At 38.0% G+C, this 27,777-nt stretch overlaps 1 protein-coding gene across 1 annotated transcript in view; it reads right to left on the bottom strand.

The window, feature by feature from the left end:
* Window positions 1-27,777, bottom strand: part of PIK3CB (phosphatidylinositol-4,5-bisphosphate 3-kinase catalytic subunit beta) — a 195,695-nt gene that overhangs the window by 59,516 nt on the left and 108,402 nt on the right. Inside the window, 2 exon segments of the mRNA XM_017895819.1 lie at window positions 3,753-3,849; window positions 9,197-9,448. Of these exon segments, the coding sequence (XP_017751308.1) occupies window positions 3,753-3,849; window positions 9,197-9,448 (349 nt within the window).

Here is a 27,777-nt window from a genome sequence, read left to right as displayed (position 1 = left end):
TTTTTTTGTATTTTTTAGTAGAGACGGGGTTTCACCGTGTTAGCCAGGATGGTCTCGATCTCCTGACCTCGTGATCCGCCCGTCTCGGCCTCCCAAAGTGCTGGGATTACAGGCTTGAGCCACCGCGCCCGGCCTACTCTTTTTTTTATCTTGCTGTTTTTTAGAGACAGAGTCTTGCTACACTGCCCAGACTGGATACAAGCTCCTAGCCCCAAACAATCCTCCTGCCTCAAGTTCCTGAGTTAACTGAGACTACAAGCACACACACTACTGCAGCTGGCTCAGTTCTAATAATTTATACACCTCTAGAGCTGATTTCTCAGCAATTTACAGTTTCATACTTCTGCTCTCTGGTACTATTATACTTTTGTCCTATCAAATGCAACCTAACTGAAATCAAATTTAGTATTTTAGTACTTATTAGCCCCAAATATACAGGTAATCCTTTAACCTTGTTCAAAAGTGATCAGAAAAATAGGCACTCTTTTTCTGTGTGTATAGGGAGACATAATCTCACTATGTTGTCCAGGCTGGTCTCAATCTCCTGGACTCAAGTGATCTTCCTGCCTAAGTCTCCCAAAGCATTGGGATTATACATGTGACCCACCATATCTGGCAAAAAAAGGCATTCATATATACTACACATGGAGAGTAAAAATTGATACACTCTATTGGGGAGCAAGTTGTAATTATAAGAATTATAAATTTATCTATTCTTTGAATCAACAAACCCACCTCTAAGGAATTTATCTCATATATACACCTGTACATAAGCAAGGTTATTCATTATAGTAGTACAGGCATGGGGGGAAGAAACAGTTCTCCATATAGGTAGATATGGTAAATAAAGCAAGGAGCAGAACATTATACATTATACCAAAAGTGCCATTTTCTGTTAAGTATAGGGAGAAAAACAGGAATCCATATTTGTATTTCCTAGTCCATACATAAAAAATTACGGAAAGTTAGGGAAAAAAAATAAATGTGATTATATGCCTTATAATGATGACCTAGGGACTCTAGATGATAGACTATTTATGGTTTCTTTGCTTCTTGCTTGCCCCTACTGGGTTAAATGTAACAATTCTAGAGCTGACACATGCAGAACTAACTCTGTTCATTTATTATTTTTCATCACACATTTTCTCAGAGAGGAAGTCAGGTTGATAGTATTATGCCAAGTTAACACCACCAAAATTTTAATTTTACTAAAATACTAGTCAAGTTGGTTGGTGATTCTGGAGAACATGTGTGAGTCGAAATTAAGATTTTCAAGAAAATACAGTATTTTGGGGCTATATTTTATTGTATTGTGAAAGTTTAGGTCCTCCTAAGAAATATGTCAAATAGGCTGGGAGCAGTGGCTCATACCTATAATCCTAGCACTTTGTGAGGCTGAGGAGGAGCTCACTTGAGCTCAGGAGTTCGAGACCAGCCTGGGAAACATGGCGAAACCCTGTCTCTACAAAAAATACCAAAAAAAAAAAAAAAAAAAATTGCCAGGTGTGGTGGTGTATGCCTGTAGTCCCAGGTACTCGGGGTGCTGAGGCGGGAGACTCACTTAAGCCCGGGAAGGCAAGCTACAGTGAGCTGTGTTCAAGGCACTACACTCCAGCCTGGGTGACAACGTGAGGCCCTGAGTCAAACAAACAAACAAACAAACAAAAAGAAATACGTCAAATATACACAGCTCTCCTACATTTGGGGAATAACATAATTAATGAAAATTGCTAGAGGTACATGCTGGAGAGCATAAAAATAAAAGGACATACACACACACTATTAGACTGCAAAGAGTTTATAAATATGTCAGTAAATGATTATCCAAAAATAATTTTTCAGGTGACAATTGCTAGTACATGAACATTTTCAAATGTTACTTACAAAGCCATGAATTAAAAAATTCAAATTCAAATTAGTTCACAACTTTACTAGATATATCAACAAACTATAAAGACAGGAAAAAAGAAAAAGAAAACCACTATTACAATGTAAGATTTACACTAAAAATGCCAACATTTGAGAAAGCAGTATAGTCCAATGGGAAGATTTGAATAGTCTTTCATTCAAATCCTAGGTTTGAAACAGCTATGTAAGACTCACTTATTTTCTCTGAGCTTCACTTATCTGTAAAAATGGAAATAAAACCATCTACTTCATGTGATGAGGGTATTCTGAGTAGTATTTGAGAAATAAAGGTGTGTGGAAGGTGCTCCGCTTACATCAAATTTCAGGATAAAGCCAACTAAAGAAAAAGCATTTTAGGCCGGGTGCGGTGTCTCAAGCCTATAATCCCAGCACTTTGGGAGGCTGAAGTGGGTGGATCATGAGGTCAGGAGATCAAGACCATTCTGGCTAACACGGTAAAATACTGTCTCTACTAAAAACACAGAAAATTAGCTGGGCACGGTGGCACGCACCTGTAGTCCCAGCTATTCGGGAGGCTGAGGCAGGAGAATGGCGTGAACCTGGGAGGCGGAGCTTACAGCGAGCAGATATTGCACCACTGCACTCCAGCCCAGGTGACAGAGCAAGACTCCGTCTCAAAAAAAAAAAAAAAAAAAAAAAAAAAAAAAAAAAAGTGTTTTTACTATTTCTCCCTAATCAGAGAATATTCCTTCTACTAATGAAGAAAGCACAATTAGGAGCAACAAAGGTTATTATAAAGAAGACACTGTTCTTTAGGAGAATTTCTTAAAAAAAAGAAAAAGGAAAAAAAAACGATAAAAAATGCTGCAAGCAACACACATTCATTAAAATAAGAAATATATTCAGGAATAGGTTTCCCCCACTGTGTGCCTGGCAGCACTGACTGAAAGAGTCAGAAGTTTAGACTATTTTGGTCGGGCACAGTGGCTCACACCTGTAATCCCAGCACTTTGGGTTGCCAAGGCGGGCAGATCACCTGAGGTCAGGAGTTCAAGACCAGCCTGACCAACACGGAGAAACCCCGACTCTACTAAAAATACAAAATTAGCTGGGCGTGGTAGCACATGCCTGAAATACCAGCTACTAGGGAGGCTGAGGCAGGAGAATCGCTTGAACCTGGGAGGCGGAGGCTGCAGTGAGCCAAGATCGTGCCATTCCAGTCTGTTGCCACTCCAGTCTGGGCAACAAGAGCGAAACTCCGTCTCAAAAAAAAAAAAAGAAATTTAGATGATTTCATTCCTAAATATGGAGATGCATAAGATTTAAAGACAAAGCTACCCATCACAAAACTTAAAAGTTATGTCCCATGGTTAGACTAGACAATCTGTAATGAGTTAAATTAATAATTTGTTAATACTAGAGTTAACTTGTTACTAGCAAAATAATGGTACATTATTTGTTGGAAGTATGTTTAAAATACTAACTTGTTAAAATAATGATTTAAAATACAGGCCAATAACAGTGGCTCATGCCTGTAATCCCAGCACTTTGGGAGGATCCCTTGAGGCCAGGAGTTTTGAGACCAGTCTTGGCAATATAGCGAGACCTTGTCTCTACAAAATAAAAAATAATAAATAATAAAATAAAATATAGGCCAATTTTAAACCAAAACAAAATTTGTAAAGAAATCTACTCAGAAACAAGTAATTTTATGATAATATTAAAATAATTTGTGTAAATCTGTTTTAGAATAAATAATAATACAAAATGATAATTTTATTTTACTAAATTGAAAGAATGGTGATTCATAAAAAAAAATTAACTAGTCCACATGCCAAAAGTTAGTTACTGTTTAACACTAAGGATAAGAATGTAAATCTTACCAGGAAATGAAGACCAGCTGTGTAACATTATGTCTCCAGTTCTCAATTGTCCTTTAAAGTCAAAAACCATCGTATTTACCCACGCTACAGGATAATGCTGTTGAAAAAGACACAATTACATAAATATGCTAAGAATAACTTTAAGGTGTAAACGTGCACATGTCCTTTGTTTCAATAATGTTAGTTCTAGAAAGCTCTGAACGATTTCCAAAATAATCTTCTAAAATGAGAACAAGATATACATAGAAAAATGCTCAATATCTTTATTATGTTTAAGAACAACCTTAAAACCCAATTAACAATTCATAATAAAATAGTACATGAATAAAATAGAATATGGATTAAACAGCCTTGCGAAAATGAGATTTTCTTTTTTTTTTGAAATGGAGTCCCACTCTGTCACCCAGGCTGGAGTGGTGGTATGATCTCAGCTCATGCAACCTCCACCTCCCAGGTTCAAGAGATTCTCCTGCCTCAGCCTCCTGAGTAGCTGGAATTACAGGCACCCGCTACCACACCCGTCTAATTTTGCCTTTTAGTAGATACGGGGTTTTGTCATGTAGGCCAGGCTGGTCTCAAACTCCTGACCTCAGGTGATCCACCCACCTAAGCCTCCCAAAGTGCTGGGATTACAGGTGTGAGCCATCATGCCCAGCCAAAATGAGAAATTTTAATAATCCAAGAAAATACGTACAATATCAGAATACATGTTTTAAGAGCTTTCAGACTACATAAATCTCAATGTGGAAGGAGATAATGTCTCTAGGTATATAAATATGTCTCTTAAAAGAGGCATTGAGCTGATAGGACTTTTATATAAACATTTAAATAGATTGATTTTGCCATATTATATCAAAATCTTATAATCAAACATCTTATAATTATTTGAGGATAATTCTATATCAGGGAAGAAAAAAATACTAAGGAACTAACGCTTCTGTGACTTTTAGTCATTAAAAGTTATTTTATTTTAGAGTACTTTTTTTTTTTTTGGAGACAGGATTTTACTATGTTGCCAAGACTGGTCTCCAACTCCTGTCCTCAAGCAATTCTCTCACCTCAGCCTCCCAAAGTGTTGGGACTACAGGCATGAGCCACTGCACCTAGCCTAAAATTATTTTAGATGATTATATGATGATAACCAGAGGAGATGCTTATATTCCTATGTTAAGAATAAAAGAACACGGCCGGGCACGGTGGCCACACCTGTAATCTCAGCACTTTGGGAGGCTGAGGCGGGTGAATCACGAGGTCAGGAGTTCAAGACCAGCCTGGCCAACATGTTGAAACCCTGTCTCTACTAAAATACAAAACGTTAGCTGGGTGTGGTAGCGGGCGCCTGTAGTCCCAGTTACTTGGGAGGCTGAGGCAGGAGAATCACTTGATCCCGGGAGGCGGGAGGTTGCAGTGAGCAGAGATAGTGCCACTGCACTCCAGCCCAGGCGACAACGTGAGACTGTCTCAAAAGAAAAAAAGAATAAAAGAACACAAATTCATATAGATAAATATAGTAACTAGATTTTAAAACGTATAAAATTAATGTCCCCATCCCCACCAAAAGTTTTCAAAAGCTAGAAGAAAGTAAAACACTTGACTGAAAACATAACATGGAAGATGAAAGTATGACAACAGGTCCATCCTCTTATATCCATAATTTCAAAATCTGAGAAGCTCTAAAACTGAAGGTTTGCTCATAGCTCACGTGATGGCAAAAGTGGCCAGAGATAACAAAAGCTAATGATAGTCACATTTAGTATGAATATTCATATATTTCACTCCAAATATTAACACGTTTGATGACGCATTTATGCCCCAGACCCCACATGATATGTTAAGTCAGTTACGATTAATGATCTTTCTAAAATGCACAAAATTCTGAATTCTTAAACATATCTGTCACATGAAATTTCAGTTGAAAGACTGCATAACTGTAAATTTTCAAATATCATCATTCTTTATATCTTCTTTAAAGTATTACATATGTAATAAAATACTTATAAAATAAATCTGCCAAAAAAAAAATCCATGGTAGAAGGAGCAAGATTGCAAAAAAATGCATAAACATAAACATAAATAAATGCATTAACTTAAAGACATAAACATGAAAATTTCTTATCTTCTTAAAATCAGTTTTAAGGATGAAAGTTATCTAATATAATTTAACTTATATTACTCAATTATTTCAAACAGTCTTAAAATTATTCCATTACATAAAACAATCCTCGGAAGTTGGTATATCATTACCACTTTTCCAGCTTTTCTGATGGTCTGATATTTAGAGGGATTAATATTTTCGTTGATTTCTTCGTTTTACTTTATCCAAAACAGCATAAATAGCAAAACATAATCGAGCCATTCTTGGTAAGTCACAAATATTAATATCAAATTCCAGTGGTTCATTCCAAATATGATCATTTTCCCTGATACCTCTGAGCTTACGATGGTTTTACACAGGAGCTCAGTACCATGAAAAGACCAGCCCTGACATGAACCTGTAATGAAGCAGACAAAACAAATATGAAGTCATTAATACTGTACCACTAAAACATCTTCTTTTGTTTGTTTGTTTGTTTGTTTCTACACTAAAATATCTTTATTTTGGAGAAGGAAGGAACATACCGGAAGAATAAGCATGCAAGTTTTAGAAAGCCTACTTGTCTACAGAACCACTAGACAGTAATTAACTAGTTTTATTGTTCAGTAAACTGTAGATAGTCTAATCTGTTTTCACTTGCTAAGTAAACCAGCTACAAAATCACATATTGGTCCAAATACCAGGGTGCTCAATGGTTTAAACAAGTCTAAAGAAATCAAGACAGTAAGTATAAGCATACTATCATATGCTTACCCACTGACTTCATTTACTTGAGGTCTTGTCTTCTCTATGTGTAGGAAAGAATGAATGGATGAGATGGCTCCAAAGTTTCTTTCTACATCTAAATAATTTATGGTTTTGTCATACTAAGTCAAGAGCTAACAAAAGATATTCTATCCATATCTATGATTATCCTATATATCACTGTCCTTTGTTTTCCCTAAAGGCCCAGGGCCAGAGTGATACAGGGCATGCATAAGATGTCCCAGACAATTTTACTCATTTGCAGTGTTTTAAAAGATAAGACCTAATTATCACCAATTTAAAAGTCAGGGGAAAGTAGAGCTAAAATCAGTAGTAAACAGAGATTGACCCAGTGATACACTTTTAAGGTAGAAAGTTTTATACCAGTTTATTCAGATGTGATACTGGCACACAATATTACTCAATAAATATTTACTAAATAAATGAATACATATGTGGAATTGTTTAGGCTTATCTTTTATTTTCAAAAGCTTATCAACAAAGNCCTTTGTTTCAATAATGTTAGTTCTAGAAAGCTCTGAACGATTTCCAAAATAATCTTCTAAAATGAGAACAAGATATACATAGAAAAATGCTCAATATCTTTATTATGTTTAAGAACAACCTTAAAACCCAATTAACAATTCATAATAAAATAGTACATGAATAAAATAGAATATGGATTAAACAGCCTTGCGAAAATGAGATTTTTCTTTTTTTTTTGAAATGGAGTCCCACTCTGTCACCCAGGCTGGAGTGGTGGTATGATCTCAGCTCATGCAACCTCCACCTCCCAGGTTCAAGAGATTCTCCTGCCTCAGCCTCCTGAGTAGCTGGAATTACAGGCACCCGCTACCACACCCGTCTAATTTTTGCCTTTTTAGTAGATACGGGGTTTTGTCATGTAGGCCAGGCTGGTCTCAAACTCCTGACCTCAGGTGATCCACCCACCTAAGCCTCCCAAAGTGCTGGGATTACAGGTGTGAGCCATCATGCCCAGCCAAAATGAGAAATTTTTAATAATCCAAGAAAATACGTACAATATCAGAATACATGTTTTAAGAGCTTTCAGACTACATAAATCTCAATGTGGAAGGAGATAATGTCTCTAGGTATATAAATATGTCTCTTAAAAAGAGGCATTGAGCTGATAGGACTTTTATATAAACATTTAAATAGATTGATTTTGCCATATTATATCAAAAATCTTATAATCAAACATCTTATAATTATTTGAGGATAATTCTATATCAGGGAAGAAAAAAATACTAAGGAACTAACGCTTCTGTGACTTTTTAGTCATTAAAAGTTATTTTATTTTTAGAGTACTTTTTTTTTTTTTGGAGACAGGATTTTACTATGTTGCCAAGACTGGTCTCCAACTCCTGTCCTCAAGCAATTCTCTCACCTCAGCCTCCCAAAGTGTTGGGACTACAGGCATGAGCCACTGCACCTAGCCTAAAAATTATTTTTAGATGATTATATGATGATAACCAGAGGAGATGCTTATATTCCTATGTTAAGAATAAAAGAACACGGCCGGGCACGGTGGCCACACCTGTAATCTCAGCACTTTGGGAGGCTGAGGCGGGTGAATCACGAGGTCAGGAGTTCAAGACCAGCCTGGCCAACATGTTGAAACCCTGTCTCTACTAAAAATACAAAACGTTAGCTGGGTGTGGTAGCGGGCGCCTGTAGTCCCAGTTACTTGGGAGGCTGAGGCAGGAGAATCACTTGATCCCGGGAGGCGGGAGGTTGCAGTGAGCAGAGATAGTGCCACTGCACTCCAGCCCAGGCGACAACGTGAGACTGTCTCAAAAGAAAAAAAGAATAAAAGAACACAAATTCATATAGATAAATATAGTAACTAGATTTTAAAAACGTATAAAATTAATGTCCCCATCCCCACCAAAAAGTTTTCAAAAAGCTAGAAGAAAGTAAAACACTTGACTGAAAACATAACATGGAAGATGAAAGTATGACAACAGGTCCATCCTCTTATATCCATAATTTCAAAATCTGAGAAGCTCTAAAAACTGAAGGTTTGCTCATAGCTCACGTGATGGCAAAAAGTGGCCAGAGATAACAAAAAGCTAATGATAGTCACATTTAGTATGAATATTCATATATTTCACTCCAAATATTAACACGTTTGATGACGCATTTATGCCCCAGACCCCACATGATATGTTAAGTCAGTTACGATTAATGATCTTTCTAAAATGCACAAAATTCTGAATTCTTAAACATATCTGTCACATGAAATTTCAGTTGAAAGACTGCATAACTGTAAATTTTTCAAATATCATCATTCTTTATATCTTCTTTAAAGTATTACATATGTAATAAAATACTTATAAAATAAATCTGCCAAAAAAAAAATCCATGGTAGAAGGAGCAAGATTGCAAAAAAATGCATAAACATAAACATAAATAAATGCATTAACTTAAAGACATAAACATGAAAATTTCTTATCTTCTTAAAATCAGTTTTTAAGGATGAAAGTTATCTAATATAATTTAACTTATATTACTCAATTATTTCAAACAGTCTTAAAATTATTCCATTACATAAAACAATCCTCGGAAGTTGGTATATCATTACCACTTTTCCAGCTTTTCTGATGGTCTGATATTTAGAGGGATTAATATTTTTCGTTGATTTCTTCGTTTTTACTTTATCCAAAACAGCATAAATAGCAAAACATAATCGAGCCATTCTTGGTAAGTCACAAATATTAATATCAAATTCCAGTGGTTCATTCCAAATATGATCATTTTTCCCTGATACCTCTGAGCTTACGATGGTTTTACACAGGAGCTCAGTACCATGAAAAAGACCAGCCCTGACATGAACCTGTAATGAAGCAGACAAAAACAAATATGAAGTCATTAATACTGTACCACTAAAAACATCTTCTTTTTGTTTGTTTGTTTGTTTGTTTCTACACTAAAAATATCTTTATTTTGGAGAAGGAAGGAACATACCGGAAGAATAAGCATGCAAGTTTTAGAAAGCCTACTTGTCTACAGAACCACTAGACAGTAATTAACTAGTTTTATTGTTCAGTAAACTGTAGATAGTCTAATCTGTTTTTCACTTGCTAAGTAAACCAGCTACAAAATCACATATTGGTCCAAATACCAGGGTGCTCAATGGTTTAAACAAGTCTAAAGAAATCAAGACAGTAAGTATAAGCATACTATCATATGCTTACCCACTGACTTCATTTACTTGAGGTCTTGTCTTCTCTATGTGTAGGAAAGAATGAATGGATGAGATGGCTCCAAAGTTTCTTTCTACATCTAAATAATTTATGGTTTTGTCATACTAAGTCAAGAGCTAACAAAAGATATTCTATCCATATCTATGATTATCCTATATATCACTGTCCTTTGTTTTTCCCTAAAGGCCCAGGGCCAGAGTGATACAGGGCATGCATAAGATGTCCCAGACAATTTTACTCATTTGCAGTGTTTTAAAAGATAAGACCTAATTATCACCAATTTAAAAGTCAGGGGGAAAGTAGAGCTAAAATCAGTAGTAAACAGAGATTGACCCAGTGATACACTTTTAAGGTAGAAAGTTTTTATACCAGTTTATTCAGATGTGATACTGGCACACAATATTACTCAATAAATATTTACTAAATAAATGAATACATATGTGGAATTGTTTAGGCTTATCTTTTATTTTTCAAAAGCTTATCAACAAAGCTTTTTTGGCTAGTTAAGAGTTACTTACCTCAATATTTGAAAAGGAAGATACATACCCAAGAATATCCACACACTTCATCTACAGATACTAAAATATATTTAAACAGTAATATAAAATTTTAAATACTGAGGTAATCAGCAATTTTAATTATAAATATTTATAATTATGAGTTTAAAACCTATTAAAATAATTAAAACTATGTTATGCTGGCATAAATAAAACTGTAGGTTAGTAGGCCAGAGATATAATAAAAAAAGATTACTGACTTAATAAATAGTATTTTATCTAATTCCAGCAAAATAAACACAGATGGATTAGAGAGTTAAATATTTTTAAATGATTAAAAGCTAAAGAAATATTATTAAAAAGGTATCAGAATAACTTTTGAAGCTGGATGATGGGTTAATGGAGGTTCATTATACTATTCTACTTTTGTGTATATTTGAAACTTTTCTTTTGAAAAAACTTAAGCTGAAAGAAAAAAATTGGTTATTCTAAACGCACATGGATTATAATAATATGATAAATATTCAAGTAACGGGGTTACAAAGGATACTAAAAGTAGTTGCAGTAAATCCTCAGGTCACTAGGAATTTACATCTGAACACATGACCTAATTCCCTTCAACTCCAGAAAAAGGTGTAATCCTTCTATTCAAGTCTCCTGGTCCCATATTGCTCCAGCTCCCCAAGTACTGAGATGTTGCTCCTTTGCTCCTCTGCATTGGAAAAATCTTCCTCCAGCAGGCTATAAACCTGTGCAAGTCTCTCTAAAATCAAACTCAAACAAAAATCTACCTTAGAAGCTAACTAACCATAATCACTCATGTTCTTTCTACCACAGTGACAATGGTACCAGCAGCCACTCAGTCACCTTTGTCTCTTACTTTCAATTCATTGTGAAGTCTATGCTGTATACAAAGAAAAAGTTGATTTACGATGTAACTTAAATGAAAAACAGTGTAACACAAAATACTATCAAAATACTAAACTATAGCAAAATACTATCAAAGGCACGGCCAGGTGCAGTGGCTCACACCTGTAATCCCAGCACTTTGGCAGGCTGAGGCGGGTGGATCACTTGAGGTCAAGAGTTCAAGACCAGTCCGGCCAACGTGGTGGAACATCATCTCTACTAAAAATACAAAAATTAGCTGGGTGTGGTGGAGAGCACCTGTAATCCCAGCTACTCAAGAGGCTGAGCAGGAGAATCACTTGAACCCAGGAAGCAGGTTGCAGTGAGTAAAGACTGTACCACTACATTCCAGCCTGGGCGACAGAGCAAGACTCTGTCTCAAAAAAAAAAAAAAAAAAAAAAAGAGGCATGTTCACCTTGTAAACTGTGTGAAGAATACAAATAAAAGTAGTTTATAGGCTGGGCATGGTAGCTCACGCCTGCAATCCCAACACTTTGGGAGGCCGAGGTGGGCAAGATCATAAGGCCAAGAGATCGAGACCATCCTGGCCAACATGGTAAAACTCTGTCTCTACTAAAAATACAAAAATTAGCTGGGCATGGTGGCGCATACCTGTAGTCCCAGCTGCTCGGGAGGCTGAGGCAGAAGAATTGCTTGAACCTGGGAGGCAGAGGTTGCAGTGAACCGAGATTGCACCACTGCACTCCAGCCTGGGCGACACAGTGAGACTCCATCTCAAAAAAAAAAAGGTAGTAGTTTATAGTGGATAGCTGGAATATTGGTGATTATTGTCTCCTTTGATTAAAGGGGGACAAATACTAAAATCAATAATTTTTTATTTTATGTTATATAATGTTACCTTTAAATATTTAAAAATATCCCAGAAAGTATCATAAAATGGCTGGATGTCTAAATGTAAGACCCTATACAGACATAACAGCAAAATGGCCACAGTCAATCCAAAACTCATTAAACGAAACCATGAATGAAAATACAAAATTTTTTTGCTTTTTTTTTAAACTTTCATTTTAGGTTTGGGGGTACATGTGAAAGTTCGTTACATTGGTAAGCTGTTGTCACAGGGGTTTGTTATATAGATATCATCATCTAGGTATTAAGCCTAGTACCCAATAGTTATCTTTTCTGCTCTTCTCCCACGTCCACCCTTCACCCTCAAGTAGACTCCAGTTTTCTGTTGCTTCCTTCTTTGTGTTCATAAGTTCTCATCATTTAGCTTCCTTGTAAGTGAGAACATGCAGCATTTGGTTTTCTATTCCTGCATAAGTTTGCTAAGGATAACAGCCTCCAGCTTCACCCATGTTCCCTAAAGACATGATCTCATTCTTTTTTATGGCTGCACAGTACTCCATGGTGAATATGTACCACATTTTCTTTATCCAATCTGTCACTGATGGGCATTTAGATTAATTCCATGTCTTTGCAATTGTGAGTAGTGCTGCAATGAACATTTGCATGCATGTGTCTTTATAGTAGAATGATTTCTATTCCTCTGGGTATATACCCAGTAATGGGATTGATGAGTCAAATGGTAGTTCTGCTTTTAGTTCTTTGAGTAATTGCCATACTGCTTTTTACAATGGTTGAACTAATTTACACTCCCACCAACTGTGTAAGTGTTCTCCACAACCTCACCAGCATCTCTTTATTTTTTGACTTTTTAATAATAGCCATTCTGACTGGTGTGAGATGGTATCTCACTGTGATTTTGATTTGTATTTCTCTAATGATCAGTGATATTGAGCTTTTTTCCATATGCTTCTTGGCTGCATGTATGTCTTCTTTTGAAAAGTGTCTGTTCACGTCCTTTGCCCACTTTTAACGGTCTTTTTTTCTTATAAATTTGTTTAAATTCCTTATAGATGCTGGCTATTAGACCTTGTTGGATGCATAATTTGCAAATATTTTCTCCCATTCTGTGGGCTGTTTACTCTGTTGATAGGTTCTTTGGCTCTGCAGAAGCTCTTAAGTTTAGTTAGATCCCATTTCTCAATTTTTGCTTTTGTTGCAATTGCTTTTGGTGTCTTTGTCATAAAATTTTTGCCCATTCCTAAGTGCAGGATGGTGCTGCCTAGGTTGTCTTCCAGGGTTTTTATAGTTTGAGGTTTTACATTTAAAGTAAATGTAAGTGTACATTTACATTAAGTCTTTAATCCACCTTGAGTTGTCTTTTGTTTATGATGTAAGGAAGGGGTCCAGCTTCAATCGTCTACATATGGCTTGCCAGTTATCCCAGCACCACTTATTGAATAGGGAGTCTTTTCCCCACTGCTTGTTTTGGTCAACTTTGTTGAAGATCAGATGGTCGCAGGTGTGCAAACCTTATTTCTGGGCTCTTTATTCTGTTCTATTGGTCTATATGCCTATTTTTGTATGAGGTATTATTTTTTAAAACAACCATTTGGGTTTTTCTCCCTTTCTTTAAGCAGGCAGTTTCAGGATTAAGTAGTCACACCCTTAAGCAACCTTTCTTTAAGTCCATGTCTCTGAACTACTTCAGATGGTATTTCCCTGTGTTCCCAGAAATTAGTCAAAAAGCCTAGGGACTTTCATTTTTTTTCTAAAGACTATGAACTAAAGAAAATTATGAAGAAAGATTTACACAACAGCACTTTTAGAAAATCTTTGTATCAGCCGGGCGCGGTGGCTCAAGCCTGTAATCCCAGCACTTTGGGAGGCCGAGACGGCGGATCACGACGGTCAGGAGTGAAGCCATCCGGCTAAACTGGGTGAAAACCCCGTCTCTACTTAATAAAATTAACAATATAAAAAACCCAAGCCGTCACGGGTGGCAACAGGTGCCTTTGTTAGTCCCAGCTGCCTCGAGCTGAGCAGGAGAATGCGTGAAAAACCCAAGGGGGCGGGAGCTTGCCAGTGAGCTGAGATCCGGCCAACTGCACTTCCAAGCCTGGCGACAGAGCCAGACTCCGTTCCTCAAAAAAAAAAAAAAAAAAAAAAAAAAAAGAAATCTTTTATACTACCAATGCTATACGCGCTATACGCAAAGTATCTAAATTATGAGAAACTTACATTAGCACAGTTTGTTTTGTTTTGTTTTGGAGATGAGGTCTCACTCTGTCACCCAGGCTGCAGTGAGGAGGCATGATCTCAGCTAACTGCAACATCCATCTCCCAGGTTCAAGTGATCCTCCTACCTCAGCCTCCCAAGTAGCTGGGATTACAGGTGCGTACCACTATGCCTGGCTAATTTTTGTATTTTTAGTAAATACAGGGTTTCATCATGTTGGCCACGCTGGTCTCAAACTCCTGAGCTCAAGCCATCTGCCCACCTTGGCTCCCAAAGTGATGGGATTAAAGGCATGAGCAACCATGTATCCGGTCTAGTGTGGTATTTTACACAGCTAAAATAGAATACTAGATAGAATAGGAATAAGTGAAGGCATATTAAGACACACTTCACTTCTCATATTCCTAATTACTTTGTTTCTCTAAATAAAAGTTTAGTTGCCTGTAAGAACCATCCAACAATTATTTTCTCCTGAGCAATGAAGAAACAGCTCCATCATCAATGTCTGTATCAGCTCTGTATCAGCTCTGTATCATCTCCAGAGAAGTCTTTCAAGACTGAAGAAATAATTTCACAGCTTTAAACACATTACCAAAAATTGTGTATGACATTATATACTCAACATTTAAACTAAATTCCATTCATTTAAACTAAATTCATATAAATTCCCAATCTGCTCTGCAAACACTGACCAAAAAAGGGGGGTAGGGGAAGAAATGTGTATGTACAGTGTGAAAATAGAAAATGAGACCTGAAGAAATATCTAGGCTAGAAAAAAAAACTTGGGAATCAAGCAAAGGTGGTACACTTTTTCAAGTTTCTGACAAGATACCAGTAATTGCTTTCCCAAATCTGATGAAGACTAAGTGAGAAGAAAATCACTAAGAGGTGTTGATGCAGGGTCCACATGCCTGATGCAAACAACCCATCTGACTTCTGAGTTCCTTGGCCTCAAAATCTCCAACTGGGTACTTCTCTCCTTCCCTTCAGCCACACAATCCCACGATCCCACCCTGAATTTGACTTCACCACACCCTAGCACCTCCAAATCACTAATTATCACATCTCAGTTTCCAACCACCCAAATCCACCACTCAGATTCCACCCCATTCCAACTTACTGTTAATACATTCCCAAAGGAAAACTTTGTAGCCATCACTAAAATCACTATTTCAACAACCAACACCTCTTTCTCTCTGCTTCTCTAATAGTTTTGTCTGCCTTCACTCTCACCAAAATTATCTGCAAATGCCTCTCTCGCATCCCACTCATCTGGAAGTCTGTATCCTGGATAAACCTAATTATCTGCTTCTTCTCCATCCCAAATGTTTTCAGGCAGGCCAGCACCATGACTGACTGTTTTCAAATATAAAATTACTATTTCAGGCTGGGTGAGGTGGCTTACACCTGTAATCCCAGCACTTTGGGAAGCCAAGGCAGGCAGATCCCTTGAGCACAGGAGTTCAAGACTAACCTGGGCAACACGGTGAAAGCCCATCTCTACAAAAAAATACAAAAATTAGTCAGGTGTGGTGGCATGCACCCATACTCACAGCTACTTGGGAGGCTGATGTGGGAGGATCGCCTGAGCCCAAGAAGCATAGGTTGCAGTGAGCAGAGATTGTGCCACTGCACTCCAGCCTGGGTGACAGAGCAAGACCCTGCCTCATTCAGAAAGAAAAAAGAAAGAAAATAAATGAAAGAAAGAAAATAAAGAAAAGACTATTTTGTTACTATAAGATTTCTTACCTTTTACTGCTGAAAACTTCTATTACCATTTACTCTCCAAAGAGATAATCAGTCTGCAAACTACAAAAAATTTTTAAAGCCCTGTTTAAGCTACTTTTTGGGAAAATGAAAGTGATTTCATTGGCAACTAACACTCCACACATGTTCATGAAAGGTGAGTGGGGGAAAGGGCGGTGCCATCTATTCACACATGATTTCTGCTTAGAAACTTCATATCCATAATTTTTTTTTTTTTAGAGGGAGTTTTGCTTTCGTTGCCCACGCTGGAGTGCAATGACATGATCTCGGCTCACTGCAACCTGTGCCTCCCAGGTTCAAGCAATTCTCCTGCCTCAGCCTCCCGAGTGGCTGGGATTATAAGCGCCTGCCACCACGCCCGGCTAATTTTTTTGTATTTTTAGTATAGATGGGGTTTCACCATGTTGGTCAGGCTGGTCTCCATCTCCTGACCTCAGGTGACCCACTTGCCTTGGCCTCCCAAAGTGCTGGGATTATAGGTGTGAGCCACCACACCCAGCCAAGATGATTTTAATGTTACTCTAAGCTCAGTTGATGATCCATGTGTGCATATATATATATATTGAGAGAGAGAGAGAGAGAGAGACACTTTGATCTTATTTGACGTTAAATGAACACAACAAAGACTCCACTGCCTAATCATTCCCAAATCCAGTTTTGAATAAAAATATGCATACAGAATTTCCTGAAAAACACGCTATTTATTTAGGAAGTCCAAATATGATTCAATTAAAGATAAACCATCAAATGACTGAATACAGTACTAAGACTGAATTAATCTGGTCTCTTCTAGAATGACCTTTTCCAGATTACACTGTCAATATATTTTATGTCTACCTAGTGAAAGACATTATAAGAGAGATGAGAAGCATTATTTTACCTACTATAATATGATGTTGTCAGAGGTGTTGGTGCTCACTACATTACGCACTGTGTCTCATTCATAAGGATTCCCTAAGCATATCTCTCTCAATTTACAGTATTGAAATATGCTACAAACTCATAAATAACTAGTTTGTTTTATCTTATGAGATTCTGAATATTATAACTGATCATGTTTTCTCTTTGCCTTGTCCACTAGTTGTAGGGCAAGCAGACAGCCAAATATGTAGCCCACATCAAGCAAATAATTACACAGGATCTAATATTATATACCTGCCTACTGGGAACCTTGCTACTGGGTGGTTTTTTTTTTGTCTTATTTCCTGTCAATTAACTATCTTCTATTTTTTTTTTAAGTCAAAACTGTGTATACTGTATGTGCTATTTAAGAGAGAGAGACAAATACACACAAAGACTGTGTGAGAGGGTGTAGTCTCACCTCAAATAATCTGTAAAATAAGATTTGGTAAATCACAAATAAAACAAAACATACATAAAATATATTTTGCATCTGTTGTATGGGAGGTTATAAGATAGGAATATCAGGATTAAAATGGTATTCAATTCTTACTCTCGGTAATCTTACACGAATTTGTCACCTTTTTAATATGGCATTTAAATATAATTTATGCAGAAAATTATGAATTTTACAGATGATTATTTTTCAATGTTCTGTTGATAAAGACATTGAGAAATAAAAGACAAATTAAGTACCCACCATATAATAAAGGCTCAATAAATGTTAGCTACTATTTAAAAACGAAACAAAACAGAATGCTAGTTATAACTGCATCCAAAAACTTCTGGCAAAACTCAGGTATAGGAAATGAAGTAGAATTAGGAATGAGCTGCTATAAAAGCTCAAAAAACAAAACAAAAACAAAAACAAAACCCTCAATTATAATGGGCTAAAAAAAAGTCCCATACCACCTGTGAACAGCTACAACAAAGAATGTGATCTGGGAAAGAATAACAGTAAAGAACTAACCTAACTTGAGCATGGTGACAATTGAAAAAAAAAAGAAAAGACCCTGCACATTCTGAAAAAAAATTGTTGAAAATAAGTATCATTATTTAATAGTCAAAGTATGATTTATTTCAGGCCAAGTCATTAAGATCAGTTCTGCTTGAGAAATCTCTGTGTACTTTGCCAAAATTATTAAAGGTGACAAATGGTTAAAAAGAAACAAGAGTAGGAAAAAAGACCCAACTTTATAATGATGCTAAAAATTTTGTTCTCTGAATTTAGAATCTCCCATTTAAAAAAAAAAAAAGCATTAAAAGTTTTGTTTTCAGAAAAGCAGTAGCAAAATCCATTCTCTAAATTTGTATCACATGAAATTTTATAAAAATTGTCCCATTTCCTGAAGTTTGAGCTGGATCTTCTTTAATCTTGAGAAGTAAAGCATTTTAAAGTATAATTAATCATGCTTTAAAGCCTGGCACAGTAGTTCACACCTGTAATAGCAACACTTTGGGAGGTCGAGGTGGGCAGATCACTTGAGCTCAGGAGTTCGAGACCAGCCTGGGCAACATGGCAAAATCTCCTCTCTACTCAAAACACAAAAAAATAGCCGGGCGTGCTGGTGTGCGCCTATGATCCCAGCTACTCAGGAGCCTGAGGTGGAAGGATCCCTTGAGCTTTGGGGCCGGAGCCTGTGGTGAGCCGAGACGCGTCACTGCACTCCAGCCTGGGTGACAGAGTGAAACCCTGTCTCAAAAATAAAAAAAAAATAATAACCATGCTTTATACAGTTACATGTTTTATTATCCAACTTTAATAAATTTTCATGGAAACACTTCTTCACAAGCCCCAGAACATTAGGAGAGCAAAAGAAGTCAGGCTTTGTCATGCAAAGGACTTGCCACTGTGCTACAGCAGGGAGGTGCCAAGCCAACACACAGACTGCATTCCTATACTCACCAATTAAAAATGTTCTGTGTTGAATAAGATATGAATTTTTTTCACATCAACATTTTAATTTCCTTCTTGTTCCACAATATGGCCAAAATCCACTACATTTTTGCCCTTAGATATTAGACACAAAAAAAGATCAGTAGCATGAATGGGTGGAAATTCTCATGTTTTGGGAATTTCCCAGCCTTGATCATTTGTAAAAGGGAAAAACTGTCTCTTCTACCTTCATACACTTCAGACACCAAATGTGAGGGTTTTTCCTACAACAACCAATTATCTAACTCTCTGGACACCAATTGAGTATCCTACAATTCAATTTGATGCTACCTGGACTTAATGCAGATGCTACCAGATTATGGCATTAGTTCCCTAAGACTGACTTCCAATTCAGATGACAATTGCAAATCCCAGGTTATTATTTGTACTTCTGATCAATCGAGGGTTCCCATAAAAGCCTTCCTCAGGTTCAATTTGCTCTAATGGCTCACAAAACTCAGGGAAACACATTTATCCATTTATTATAAAGGATATTACAAAGGACAGAAATAAATAGCCAAATGAAAAGGTATATATATGTTCTTCAAGGTCCAGAAGGGTACCAAGTGCAGGAGCTTGTCCCCATGGAATTTGACTGCACTATCCTCTCAGCATGTGGATATATTCACTAACCCAAAAGCCCTGCAAACCCCATTATTTAGGGTTTTTATGGAGGCTCCATTAAGTAGGTATGGTTATTAAGTCACTGGCCACTGTTAAGTCAGTCTCTATCCTCCCTCCCCATTCCAGAAGTCCCGGTGTGGGGCTGAATGTTCCAATCCTCTATTCACGTGGTTGGTTTCTCTGGCAACCGGCTCCATCCTGAAACTATCCAGGGGCTTTAAGTTGCCATTCATCTTGTCAGTATACAAAAAGACACTCCTATCATTACCCAGATTCCATGGGTCTTGAAAGCTCTTTTGTCAGGACACTGAGACTAGATCAAACCATTAAAATAATAGATGCTCCTATCACTCAGGAAATGACAAGGGACTTAAGGAGCTCTGTGCCAAAAGTCAGGGCGGAGACCAAACATATATTCTTTATTATGTCACAATTTGTAAGAAGGTAGCTTTGTTCTGACTTATGAGAAGAATACTGTGTGACCTTAAACTAAGGATAAAATGTTAGAGACAGTTATGTTAAAATGTATTCATTCATTACACAAATATTTAGTGTTCCAGGCACTGAAAGAAGATAAAAGAGGAAGATACAGGGAAAGTGGGGAGTAGGGGTTGGGGTGTGAGGGTTGAAAATTTACCTGTTGGGCATAGCGTTCAGTATTTGGGTGATGAATACACTAAAAGCCCAGACTTCACTATTATGCAATATATGCATGTAAGAAATCTGCATTTATACTCCCTAAATATTTTTTTTTAATGTTTAAGATCAAAGATACAATTTCCTTGGGTTATACACTTTAATAGATAAGGAGTCCTGCGATCTATATAACTAGGCTATGGGGAATTATGATGTATGACTGATACGTGTGATACAGGATATGTCTGCACTTGTATTTCTCTTGGGCTTCTTGAATTTGTGTTTCTGTCTTTTGCTGACTTTGCCAATAATCTAGTTTCCTGTGATTATTTCCTTAAGTAGTCTTCCTGAACTGTACTTTTGCTCTTCTTTTTCTCAAAGTCAGATTGCACAAATGTTAGACTTTCTGGTATTTTCTCACAGATTCCTGGGGCTCTATCAAATTTTTCTCCCATTTTACTCTTTTAAACTAGAAAATTTGTATTGATTAATCTTTAAGTTCACTGACCCTCTCCTTTCTCATTACCATTCTGCTATTGGGTCCATTCAGTGTATTTTTAAATTTCAGTTATTATATTTTTTAGTTCTGAATTTTCCATTTGATTCCTCCTTATATCTTCTATTTAATGGCTGAAACTTTCTCCCTTTCCAGTCCCTCCTATTGTATTTGTCCTTAGTTGTTATAGCATTTTCATAACTGCTTTAATGTTTTTGTAAGATAATTCCAACATCTGTGTCATCTTGTCACTGATGCTTACTGAACTATCATTGTCCACACAACTTCAGATTTTCCTCATTCTTTATGTGTCAACTAATTTTGAATTGTATTCCAGATATTTTGTCTATTATGTTATGAGACACTGGGTCTTGTTTATATCCTATGGAGAATGTTGATATTTTTGTTTTAGGGGACCATAGTTAGGTTCAACAGTTTCAAGTTTCCATGAGCCTTCTGTGAGCTGCAGTTCCGATACCAGTTCAGTTTTCAAGTCTTCTTGTAGGGCTATTTGCATCTGTCCCATGTGTGCACTACACATTAACCAGTCTGAGACTTGGGTAATGGAATATGCCACTGTTCACTTCTCAAAGCATGTAGACTGTTAAGAGCAGATACTCATATGCACAGCTCAGAAATAAGCTTATAAACACAAAACTTTAAGAAGTTGCTTTCCTGAGCTTATCTCACTCTGCAATGTTCCAAGTATTTTTTAGTAGGCTGGGGCTCCACTTTACTTGTTACCCAACTGGAAAGCTGAGGCTTTATTCACCCACACTTCCTGCAACTATGCTAAACACTATGCTAAACACTAGGAGGGTGTCCACAACTCCTATAATTGAAGCAGACATTCAACTCTGAGTCTTAGGCTCTGCCTGTCCCCAGTGCTCCTGCCACTGTCACTGCTACCACTGCTGCTATTGCCACAATACTGTTCAGAGACTGGGGCAACGCAAAAGAGAGAAAAGAAACAAAAAGAGGAGAAAAAAAGGTGCAATTCATACAGTCTCTAAGAGTCAGAAGATGCCTGACTCTTAGATGCCTTTAATATAATTAAGATGCATACATGAAAGACGAAAACACTACAAGGCTAGCCAGTCTTGGTGGCTCATGCCTGAAATCCCAGCACTTTGGGAGGCTGAGGCAGAAGGATCACTTGAGCGAGGAGTTTGAGGTCAACCTGGACAACACAGTGAAATCTCGTCTCTATAAAAAGTAAAAAAAAAAAAATTAGCTGGGTGTGATGGTGCATGCCCATAGTCCCAGAGACACAGGAGTCTGAGGCAGGAGGGTCTCTTGAGCCGAGGAAGTCAAGGTTGCAGTGAGCTGTGTTTTACCCACTGCACTCCAACCTGGGTGACGGAGCAAGACTCTGTCTTTAAAAAAACAAAAACAAAAAACAAACAAAAAGCCCTACAAGGCTGAGGAAAGACTGACCAGGAAGCTATATGCTACAGAATTCCAAGCACTCCCACAGAGATGGAAGACGTTCAAGCGCCAGGGAGGCAGAGTGGTGAGTCAACACTGAACACGTGAGATTTCTGTTACAGACCTCATACAGAGTCATGTGTCCTGTATGATCTCTCAGACTGCAAATACGATGGATTAGACTACTGTAATTAGGTTATACTATATGATACTGTCGGCGTTAAGGAGGGTAGATAATCCTCAGTGAGCCTGATTTATTTGTTGAACCCTTAAAAGACACTCAGCTCTTCCTAGCAAAAGAGTCAAAGCATGAGAAAATTTGATGCATGAGAAATTCTCCAGACTTAAAAGTTAGGGCCACAGGGCAAAGATCTGAGAGCTGCCTCTAGTTACAGAGAGAAGACCCCAGCCAACAGCCAGCAGGGAATTGGAGACCTCAGGCCTACAATCAGAACCGGGCCAACAACCTGAATCAGAACTGGAACAGAACTGGGCCAACAACTTGAATCAGTTCAGAAACAGATTCTTTCAGAGCTTTCAAAAAGGAGTGTAGCCAAACTATACCTAGATTGCTGAGCTAGTAAGTAAATGTTGTTTTAAGTTTATGGTATTTTGTTATCCAGCAACAGAAAACTAATATAAGGGACTACTATGAACTTCATGCCAGACAACAAAAACAAAACAAATTCTCTGAAAGACAAAAATTACCAAAATTGACACAAAAGAAACAGAAAATCTGTCTACCATACCCATTAAATAACTTTTGAATTTCTTTCTTTCTTTTTTTTTCTTTTTTTTTTGAGATGGAGTTTCGCTCTTGCTGCCCAGGCTGGAGTGCAATGGAGTGACCTCAGCTCACCGCAACCTCTGCCTCCCAGGTTCAAGCGATTCTCCTGCCTCAGCATCCCAAGTAGCTGGGATTACAGGCATGCATCACCATGCCCAGCTAAGTTTTGTATTTTCAGTAGAGACAGTTTCACCAGGTTGGTCAGGTTGATCTCGAACTCCTGACCTCAGGTGATCCACCCATCTCAGTCTCCCAAAAGTTCTGGGAGTACAGGCATGAGCCACGATGCCTGGCTGTAAATTGAATTTCTAATTAAAAATCTTCCCATAAAGAAAACTTAGGCCGGGTGCGGTGGCTCAAGCCTGTAATCCCAGCACTTTGGGAGGCCGAGACAGGTGGATCATGAGGTCAGGAGATCGAGACCATCCTGGCTAACACGGTGAAACCCCATCCCTACTAAAAAAATACAAAGAAAAAAAAACTAGCCGGGCGAGGTGGCAGGCGCCTGTAGTCCCAGCTACTCGGGAGGCTGAGGCAGGAGAATGGTGTAAACCCGGGAGGCGGAGCTTGCAGTGAGCTGAGATCTGGCCACTGCACCCCAGGCGGGGCAAAAGAACGGCACCCCCTCCCAAAAAAAAAAAAAAAAAAAAAGGAAACTTAAGGCTCAGATGGCATGGAGTAAGTTCTATCAAATATTTAAGGAATAAATAATATCAGTTCCACGTAAACTTGTTCAGAAAATAAAGCAGGGGAAGGCTTCTCAACTCATTAAATAAGACTGACATTATTCTAATACCAAAATCAAAGAAAGACATTACAAGTCAACAACATATCAATGTTCCTCAATTTTCCTTATGAGCAGAGACAATAAAATCCATAATAAAATATTAATAACTCAAATTTAATAATGTATAAAAAGGCTAACACATCTTGACCAAGTGAACATTATTTCAGAAAAGTAAGACTGCTTTCAACTTTTGAAAACCAATGGATGCCAGGTGAGGTGGCTCATGCCTGTAATCCCAGCACTTTGGGAGGCTGAGGCGGGTGGATCACAAGGTCAGGAGATCAAGACCATCTTGGCTAACACGGTGAAACCCCGTCTCTACTAAAAAAAAATAAAAAAATTAGCCAGGCGTGGTGGCGGGCGCCTATAGTCCCAGCTACTCAGGAGGCTGAGGCAGGCTGAGGCAGGAGAATGGCATGAACCCAGGAGCGGACCTTGCAGTGAGCTGAGATTGCGCCACTGCACTCCAGCCTGGGCGACACAGCAAGACTCCGCCTCAAAAAAAAAAAGAAAACAAAAAGAAAACCAATGGATTAAAATATACAAATCAAAAATCATCTCAAAAAATGCAGAAAAGTAATCAACTTTTCTTAAAGGGTAAAAATTTTCAGCAAACTAGGAAGAGAATTTCTTGAATAAGGGGAATCTATGAAAACAACAACATTATAATTAAAGTTGAAAGACTGAATGAATGCTGTCCTTTAAGATAAAGAACAAAATCAAGATGTCAGGCCGGGTGTGGTAGCTCACACCTGTAATCCCAGCATTTTGGGAGGATGAGGTGGGCAGATCACCTGAGGTCAGGAGTTCGAGACTATCCTGGCCAACATGGTGAAACCCTGTCTCTACTAAAAACACAAAAATTAGCTGGGTGTGGTGGCAGGCACCTATAATCCCAGCTATTCTGCATGCTGAGGCATGAGAATCACTTGAACTCGGGAGGCGGAGGTTGCAGTGAGCCGAGATTGTGCCACTGCACTCCAGCCTGGGTGACAGAGTGAGACTCTGTCTTGGCAAAAAAAAAAAAAAAAAAAAAGAAAAGAAAAAAGTCTACTATAATGGTTAATTTTACATGTCAACTTGATGAGGTCACAGGGTGCCCTGATATTTGGTCAAACATTTTTCTGGGTGTTACTAATGAGATATTTGGTTAAACATCATTCTGGGTGATTTTGGATGTGATTAACATTGTAATCAGTAGACTGGGTAAAGCTGATTGCCCTCCCTGATGTAGGCTAGCCTCATTCAACTGGCTAAATACTTGAAGAAAACAAAGACTGACCCTCCCCAAGTAAGACAGAATTCTTCCTGCTTGACTGCCTTGTAACTGGGACATTGGCTTTTTTTCCTGCCTAGGGACTCTTAAATGAAACACTGGCTCTTCCTGGTGTCAAGCCTACCAGCCTTCAGATGGGAACTACACCCACTGGCATTCCTAGTTCTCAGGCTTTCAGATTCAGACTGGAACTCAACCACTGGCTCTCTTGGGTCTCCAGTTGCCCACCTCCATAATCATATAAGTCAATTTCTTATAATAAATCTTCTATATTTTTTGCTTATTTATATGTGATAATATAGATCTAGATATACATATTGTATCCTATTGGCTCTGTTTCTCTGGAGAACCCTGAGTAACCCATTTGCCCTTATCACTTCTATTTAAAATTGTACTGGGAGTCTTAGCCAGTGCAAAAAGGAAAGAAAAAAGTTTGGAAAGAAAGATGTAAAGCTGCCACCTTTTTTCAGATTTTGCTTTAACATTCTACTCGAGCTCCTAACCTGTGTAGCAAGATATATCTAAAGGAAAATCATGTCATAATTACATTTAACGTACTCAAATTCAACTATATAATCCTGCTGGGGAGAAGAAAGAAAAAGAGAACGACAGTGCTAGGTACGGTGGGATGAGGTACATACATTAAATACTACCTGTCATTAAGCCCATTAATCCTCTCCATGAACATAACAACTGCAAACAATAGAATCAATCAAGCTTGATACCTGATAGAAGTGGCAAAACACATGGACATAAAATGTCAATGACTTTATTAGGTTTCTGACCACTGACAAAGGAGTAACGCATAATGCTTGAAAAAAAAATAAAGCATGAAGATATTTATCTTGGATATTTTTTAGGAAGAAATTAAATAAAGGGCTGCAGAGAAATACCAACCATAAAAAAATTAAAGAACTGATAAATTATCTACAGAAGACAAATACGATAACCTGGAAATTGGAAGAACAAGTAGAAATTCCCATTTGTTACTATGTAGATTCTATACATATAAATTACTAAACAAAACCATATATATATAATATTCCATATGACTGGTGGGTAGATTTGACTCCATGTGATTTCTGCCTTTAAAAATTAAATTCTGGTCTGGCATGGTGGCTTGTGCCTGTAATTCCAGTGCTTTGAGAGACCAAAGCAGGAGGATTGCTTGAGGCCAGGAGTTGAAGACCAGCACTGGCAACATAGCAAGACCCTATCTCTATAAAAGTAGAAATAAAAATAAAAATTAGCTGGAAGTGATGGCGTACTTGGGAAGCTGAGGTAGGAGGATCGCTTGAGCCCAGGAGTTGAAGGTTACAGTGAGCTATGATCATGCCACTGCACTAGTGAGGGTGACAAATACCCTGTCCTCTAAATAAATAATTAAAAAAAAAAAAAAAAAGAATAAAATGCCGGGCGCGGTGGCTCACGCCTGTAATCCCAGCACTTTGGGAGGCTGAGGCGGGTGGATCACGAGGTCAGGAGATCGAGACCACAGTGAAACCCCATCTCTACTAAAAATACAAAAAATTAGCCAGGCATGGCGGCAGCCGCCTGCAGTCCCAGCTACTCGGGAGGCTGAGGCAGGAGAATGGCATGAACCTGGGAGGTCGAGCTCGCAGTGAGCCAAGATCGGGCCACTGCACTCCAGCCTGGGCGACAGAGCGAGACTCCGTCTCAGGAAAAAAAAAAAAAAAAAGAATAAAATCCTCAAGGAAGTCTACTATTTACTAATCCAGAGGATTGTCCAACATGTATTATAAAGTGAATAAATCAAGTTATACAACAATATATATAGTATCATCCCTTTGTTAACAAACAAACCATTTGACAAATCACAGAAATAAACACAACCAAAACCCCTTTAATTCCCATATCATATGTTTATAAATATTTTTATAAACCTGGAGGGCATTCAAAAAGTTTGTTAACTTTGAATCCCTTATGATGGTAAGGAGAGACCAGTAACTTTCTTCTTAATCATGTTTGCACTTTTTCTTTTCCTTTCTTTTTTTGGGGGGAGATTGGGTCTCACTCTGTCACCGGGGTGGAATGCAGTGGCACAATCTCAGCTCAGGGCAGCCTCGACCTCCCGGGCTCCAGCGATCCTCCCACCTCAGCCTTCCTCATAGCTGGGACTACAGACATGTGCTACCACACGCAGCTAAGTTTTGTATTTTTTGTAGAGATGGGGTTTCACCATGTTGCCCAGGCTGGTCTCGAACTCCTGGACTCAAGTGATCTGCCTGCCTAGGCCTCCCAAAGTGCTAGGGTTACAGGTGTGAGCTACCATGCCCAGCCTATTTGCGCTTTTTCATTTACTGCAACAATTATTCATGTTATACTTTTGCAATTGAAAAATTTAAATTAAAAACAGGATTACCACTAAAACAGAAAACAAAGGTTAATTGGTCATAAACACACTCATTAAAAAGAAAAATCTTGATATAAATGATGAATTGATGGGTGCTGACGAGTTGATGGGTGCAGCACACCAACATGGCACAAATATACATATGTAACAAACCTGCACGTTATGCACATGTACCCTAGAACTTAAAGTATAATTAAAAAAAAAAAAAAAGGAAAAAAAAAAAAAAAAGAAAATCTAGGCCAGACGCAGTGGTTCACACTTGCAATCCCAGCACTTGGGGAGGCCACGGCAGGCAGATCACGAGGTTAGGAGTTCGAGACCAGCCTGGCCAATATGGTGAAACCCTGTCCTTACTAAAATACAAAATTAGCCAGGTGTGATGGCGTGCACCTGTAGTCCCAGCTACTAGGGATGCTAAGGCAGAAGAATCACTTGAACCTGGGAGGCAGAGGTTGCAGTGAGCCGAGATCGTGCCACTGTACTCTAGCCTGGGCA

Source organism: Rhinopithecus bieti, unplaced genomic scaffold (assembly GCF_001698545.2).
Source record: "Rhinopithecus bieti isolate Rb0 unplaced genomic scaffold, ASM169854v2 scaffold_26603, whole genome shotgun sequence".
Classification (NCBI taxonomy): domain Eukaryota; kingdom Metazoa; phylum Chordata; class Mammalia; order Primates; family Cercopithecidae; genus Rhinopithecus; species Rhinopithecus bieti.
The sequence above is the reverse complement of the archived record's forward strand: the minus strand, read 5'-3'. Positions and strand labels throughout refer to the sequence as shown.